Source organism: Pyricularia grisea (genome assembly GCF_004355905.1).
Source record: "Pyricularia grisea strain NI907 chromosome Unknown Pyricularia_grisea_NI907_Scaffold_2, whole genome shotgun sequence".
NCBI classification, from domain to species: Eukaryota; Fungi; Ascomycota; class Sordariomycetes; order Magnaporthales; family Pyriculariaceae; genus Pyricularia; species Pyricularia grisea.
Window position 1 is genome coordinate 6,823,601 of NW_022156717.1, and position 6,000 is coordinate 6,829,600.

The window sequence follows — 6,000 nt, forward strand, 5'->3', positions numbered from 1 at the left end:
ATGTGACGATTGAACTGATTTTAACGGGGTATGACATTTAAGATTTTAGACTGGGCCTCACGGAACCCTTTTTGTTATGTGCAAAAGCTATGGATGTTGATGGTAGTTGCAAGCAAATTATCATGTGTTACCGATTGCAGAAAGCCTCGTCCACAACTTCAAATTGAAAGTAGTTACTGTTCTACAACAGGCCTTTGTTCCCACACTTAAAGTATATAGATATTTGTATGACTAAATGCGTTTTTTGTCGACTGACATCTCCATGCGACCGAAAAGTGCAAAAAAATGGGTTACATAGATTCTTACACCTCCGCCGGGATACGAGTAGAAGTAGTCCATTAATAGGTACCTAGGTAGTTTGAAGGATGCCAATTCATGGCGGTGACGTGTAGCACAGTCAGATCAACTGTAGAACGCAACCCAGTACAAGCTTGAGGCCATATCCGTATATAAGTGACATAGGTCTTGTCAAACTGGGCGACCCGCGAAATGTGGTATTTGGTCCAGAATACGACCCGCAAAACGGAGAAGTGAAGGAAGAAATAGTAGAAGAAAAAAAGAAAGAAAGAAAGAGAGAGAGAGAGGGACAAAAATAAAAATAAAAAATAAAGAGAATTGGAAGAGGACCCCACCGAAAGTTCAATAATAACCTTTTTACTGGAAAATCCGGGGCTAAGATGTAAGTTTGATTGGGTCCCGTCGATAACTAGATCAGGAGCGGGGACAAGGCGAGGCGGAGATATGCGGAGGCTGCTTAGGTACAGAATGGAGACGGTGAAGGCAGGGACAATGTCGTCAGAGCCTTTGCAGATTGGCTCGCTATGTCCAACGGCAAGACATGATTTGCGTCAAAACATTTAAATGCTTTGTACAGTCAATTGCCCGAAAAAAAGCGATCAAGTCAGGACGGGAGGAATTTAGCATTGACTACAATCCCGAAAGACAGTATAAGTTTCCAAATCTCTGCCTTCAATGGCAAGATAGAACTACAGTGACGTACGACGAGACAGAAAAAAAAATAAGAACAACAAATAGAATAGAATAAACATCAGTCGGTCAGCCCTATCATCAGATCAGGAACAAAAGATCGAATTGCATTGAGAGGGTTTGCGGCCTTGGCAGATAAAGCGGGTGGGGCCGGGGGAAGCAATCACGTGAAAACAAGGGAAGTGTCCCCAACAGAGTGGGGCCGGTACGACTCATCAAGCCCAATCAGGCGCTAGCGCGGTTCTTGCCTCGACCACCTCTCATCGCAGTCGCGTTCGACCAGATCACTGCCAGGCCCCAACGAGCACCCAAACACCCATCACAACCCCCCATCCGACCTATACATTGATGCCATCGAGTTCTGGATCAACGAGACATGCCTTCTGCACCGTCGACCCCGCAGCGTCCCACGCCGGCGCGCCGACGCGGTCGACCGCGCACCTCAACCTCAGCCGCGCGATCCAGCCGCGTTGCCGTCGCTGACACGGAACCTCCCCCAAAGAAGCGCCGGTACATCCCCGGTGGACCCGGTGGCGGTGGCAGGTTCGTCGACGAGAATGGAAACGAGGTTCCGAGACCGGCCGGCTCATCCAGCGCCCCGAGGCCCCGTGCCACCGCAGGCACCCCATCGACAGGCAAGCCTCGGCGATCTCTAGCCGCCGGTTCAACCGCCGTATACCCCAGAAGAGAGCGAAGCACGAGGATGCGGACGGCAACGAGCAGGTTTGAGCCCGATGATGAACAGTTCAGCTCTGCCGCTGCCATCACCAGCGCCGTCATCCAGAGCGAAGGCTACAAACCCCGAGAAGAGAGGGGCTGGGAGGAGTTTCACCCAAATCTAGATATCGAGGCAACATTCATGGTATTTCAGTCCGAAGATGTCGACGGAACTGCTAGGCCACGGCCTACCACTCCCAAACCTGCAACCCTTACAGCTCCTGCAGATACATCGACCCCCAAAGGCGCATCGCCCCTCAAGACCCAAGAGGACGAAGAAGCAACAAAAGATGCCGCGCTAGTCCCACCAGAGGGAAGCCAGAAGAGCATAACACCCATGACAAGAAGGAGCAGGGGAAGGCCGTCTAGAGACCCCCTGGGTGTCTATGGCATGCGTGGGGCCGACTCCTCCATGACCCCAAAAGTCCCCAAGGTGCTTCCTATACATAACCAGACACCCAAGGAGCGGCTTGACCTCAAACAGCCATCCTACCGGAAAACAGATCGGATATCCATGTTCGAAAGCAAAACGTTCGGCCAGGCCCGATATGTGGAGAAGTCGATGATGAACGTGGGATACCAGGAGAGTGACCAGTATCTCCGCCCAGAGAGGATGTTGATAAAAGCCACCGACGGAAACATTGAGGAAGACCTAGAACAACTGTCTGCCATTGCAAAAGTCGATGGCAGCTCTACCAGCCCAGCGTCAAACGCACTTGGTCGAGTCGAGTACGACATGGACGAGCAAGACGACATGTGGTTGGAGAAGTACAACGAACGTCGCAAGGAAGCGAGTCTAGACACCATAACTCGCGAAATATTCGAGATTGCCATCACCAGAATAGAAAAGGAGTGGCACGCCCTCGAAAAGAGAATACCAAAGCCCAATCCCAAACCTCCCCAGACGCACCGGCCAAGATCAAGCTCGGCTGCGGCTGTTAATGGCGAGACGCAAGCCGGAGAAGAGCAGGATAGCAAATGCGCCATATGCGACGATGGAGACTGTGAAAACACAAACGCTATCGTCTTCTGCGACGGGTGCGATCTCGCGGTTCACCAGGAGTGTTATGGTGTGCCTTTTATCCCGGAAGGCCAGTGGCTGTGCAGGAAGTGCCAGCTCATTGGCCGGGGCGTTCCAGTAAGCAGCCTTCCCATCTGACCCCTTAAAATAAAGATGCCCAAGTAATATCCCGTGAGCTAACCAAAAGTGTCATAGACGTGTATCTTCTGTCCGAACACGGATGGTGCTTTCAAGCAGACTAACTCGTCCAAATGGGCACATCTCCTGTGTTCAATGTGGATTCCAGAGGTTTCTCTGGGCAATCACACATTTATGGAACCTGTGATGGATGTGGAAAAAGTGCCTAAAACCCGGTGGAAACTAACGTGCTACCTCTGCAATCAACGGATGGGAGCCTGCATCCAATGCGGTAACAAAGCATGCTATCAGGCATTCCATGTGACCTGTGGGAGACGGGCACGCTTGTACCTGAAGATGAAGAACAGCCAAGGCGCCTTGGCTGTTCTTGATGGTAACATGGTTCTCAAGGCCTTCTGCGACAAGCACTGTCCAGCAGACTACACCAAGGAGAACAACGTCGCACAGGCTACCAGGGATGCAAAGAAGTTCTACAAGAAGATGATGAAAGGGCGGCTCTGGGCAACAAGCCAGGATTCTGCTGCCGAGCTTGCAGCTACACACCGGCAAGCGCTACATGAACAACCCACAGACGATATGCAGGCAACGGGAGATAACGCAGTTGCCGCTGCAGACAAGAAGCGAGGCCAAGTGCAAAAGTGCTGGTGGAGGTTACCTTCAGGAGCACCTGTAATACCCCAGTCCGTCCTTACCATCGTCGAAGGAGCTATGCAACGGTTCCCGTTCAGCAAGAGAAAGGACTTTGTAGCAGAGGCCTGCAAATACTGGACGCTGAAGCGGGAATCGCGTAGAGGCGCTGCTCTGCTGAAGCGTCTGCAACTTCAGATGGAGACTTTCTCCTCAATGGAGCTTACTAGGCGTGACTTTAGCGCCATGGGTCCATCCGGCAAAGCACGGCTGGAGAGGCGAATCGAGTTTGCCAGCATGCTTATCAAAGATCTGGAACAGCTGAAGACGCTTTCCGACGAGGTTGTCAAGCGCGAGCTGGACAAGCTCGAGGCCGCGGAGCTAGAACAAGAATTTGTCGACACTGTTTACTTCCCGATATACAAGCTACTGTTACCTGTCATTGACAAGGCACTTGCGTAAGTTGGCGTCTTCCCCCAAGTCTGACGACCTACACATATTCTTTATACTGACACCAGTATTTGCAGGCTTGATAAAAGTGTCTTCCAAGAAGGTCTGAATGGACTGCAGAACAGACTTGATGAGAGACATTACACCACGACTCTGGCTTTCGCGCATGATTTGTGCGAGGTGATTCACGTGGGTATCAACTCAAGCGCAATCAAGCACGATGTAGTTGAGTTGCCCGACAGACCAGAAGAAGGAGAGACAGTTGAGGTTTCTCCATCTAAACAAGGCTCCGGCTATGCAGAGGCTAGAGACCGCAAACGATTGGGCAAGAGGATTCTCAAGGCGATCCAACCCCAGCTGGAAATAGCTCTTCATGCTGAAGCGGACATTGCCAACAAGCCTTTTGAAAAGCTTGTCAAGGAGCTGGAGGGTATGCTGGAAGCTAGCCTCGAGCTGAGACAAGCATCAATCACGGTCTCGCAGGACGAAAATGTCGCGCCCGAGCATAATGGGGAAGTTGCAATGGTGGACGCCCCTGATGTCGATGCGGGCCAGATCATAGTGGCCGATCATGAAACCCGGACGACGCATCATGGTGATGCCCAGGTTGATGTTGACAGGATGCAGATCGACGTCGCTGTGGATGACGCTGGTAACATCGAAGTCGACACCTCGGGCGTCGAAAATGCCGTGGTAGAGGTAAACGGCTGTGCCTCGTCAACCTCTTCAGTTGCAGGACAGGAGAATCAGCCAACCGACCTCACCAAACCTGACGTACACCTGACCAACGGAACCCCCAAACAATCAGGTACACCGCCGGCAGACAGCAACTACATGCACCCCCAACTACCATCCGGTCCGCAGCCTGGCCCGCTCACACCGCCGCAGTCCAACGGTGGTCTGGGTGCCGGAGGGGCTTCCGGTCCCGCTGACGTGCTTACCGACGGTGGGCTCCCATGGTATTTGAAATCCTTCCATGTTGACGGAACGTCTGCGGCTGAGGACAAGTGGGCAGGACGAGATGCGGTGCGCAGCCTCAGCGAGGACCTTACAGATATGGACGAAGAGGAGCTCAATGGGCTTGAGTTTGACGTCGAGGACAGTACTATAACCGCGTCACCGGTGAACGCGAGCAGCAGTGGATCGACACGGAAGAGGAGTATAAGTAGTGCCAGGCACAGGAAGGGACTGAGAACTTCGGCTAGGAGACGATGATGCGGGCCGAAGATACTTGGAATTTCCGAGTAAGGCTGTATCAGTAATGCGAAGCAGCAGCGTCTAATTCTTTTTTTTTTGTCTCTATTGCTTTCTTTTCGATTGTCTCCAGAATCAGTTTTCTTTTGGGCGCTGTGGTTTGGCTGCTTTTCTTTTTTATATTCATCATCCACATGTCATTTTGTTTCTTTGTTTTTATTCCTCGTCTTGACTTGGTCTCGGAGCGCAACAGACGTTATTACCGGAGAATTTACTTGCGGGGGAGATATTACTACTTTTGCAGGGCCTTAGGAGCGTTTCTTCGTTTGTTTCTTTTTTTCTTCCTTCTTTTAACTGCCTTCTTTACTCCTTTACCTGCGTCCTGGGGATTGTTGGTGTCAGGAAGTATTATTGAATTGGAGGCGTTTCAGCAGCACGTCAACAGGTATTTGCTAGGGATTTGTTCCTCATATGCTTTCAGGACTTGTATTCTCTGTATTCTCTGAAATTAACATGGTATTATAGGAGGGCTGGTACAGCATGACGTCGCTCAATCGCTCAAGTTGCATCCTGAACTAAGAAATCGTGAATTTGCTCTTGGAGTTTTCTATTTCTTTTGAAGAAAAATCAATTGTTAGTTGGTTGGCAATTGATACTAAAAATCAGAAAACTGATTGCGTTCACTAGGCCCGTGGCCGTTTCCCCCACTCTGTTCCCATCGAGATGCATACCTCGCCACACATTGTCCCCGACGACCAATGAAAAGCACCTGACGCTACTATTTAGAGACTACGGATACAGAGAACTTTGAGGGGTCTGCAATAAAACGGGCCCCCCGACCCAGATCGACGCTGCTCGATTTCAGG

The 6,000-nt window shown here is 51.0% G+C and overlaps 1 protein-coding gene across 1 annotated transcript; it reads left to right on the forward strand.

Annotated features, from left to right (window-relative positions):
- Nucleotides 1-1,363: 1,363 nt before the first annotated feature.
- PgNI_04598 (uncharacterized protein) lies at nucleotides 1,364-5,731 on the forward strand (the record flags this gene model as incomplete). Its single annotated transcript, XM_031124643.1, has 3 exons — nucleotides 1,364-2,842; nucleotides 2,921-3,948; nucleotides 4,018-5,731. The coding sequence occupies 3 exons, from the start codon at nucleotides 1,364-1,366 to the stop codon at nucleotides 5,153-5,155; spliced, it is 3,645 nt and encodes a 1,214-aa protein (XP_030984720.1). The 3' UTR covers nucleotides 5,156-5,731.
- Nucleotides 5,732-6,000: the final 269 nt, after the last annotated feature.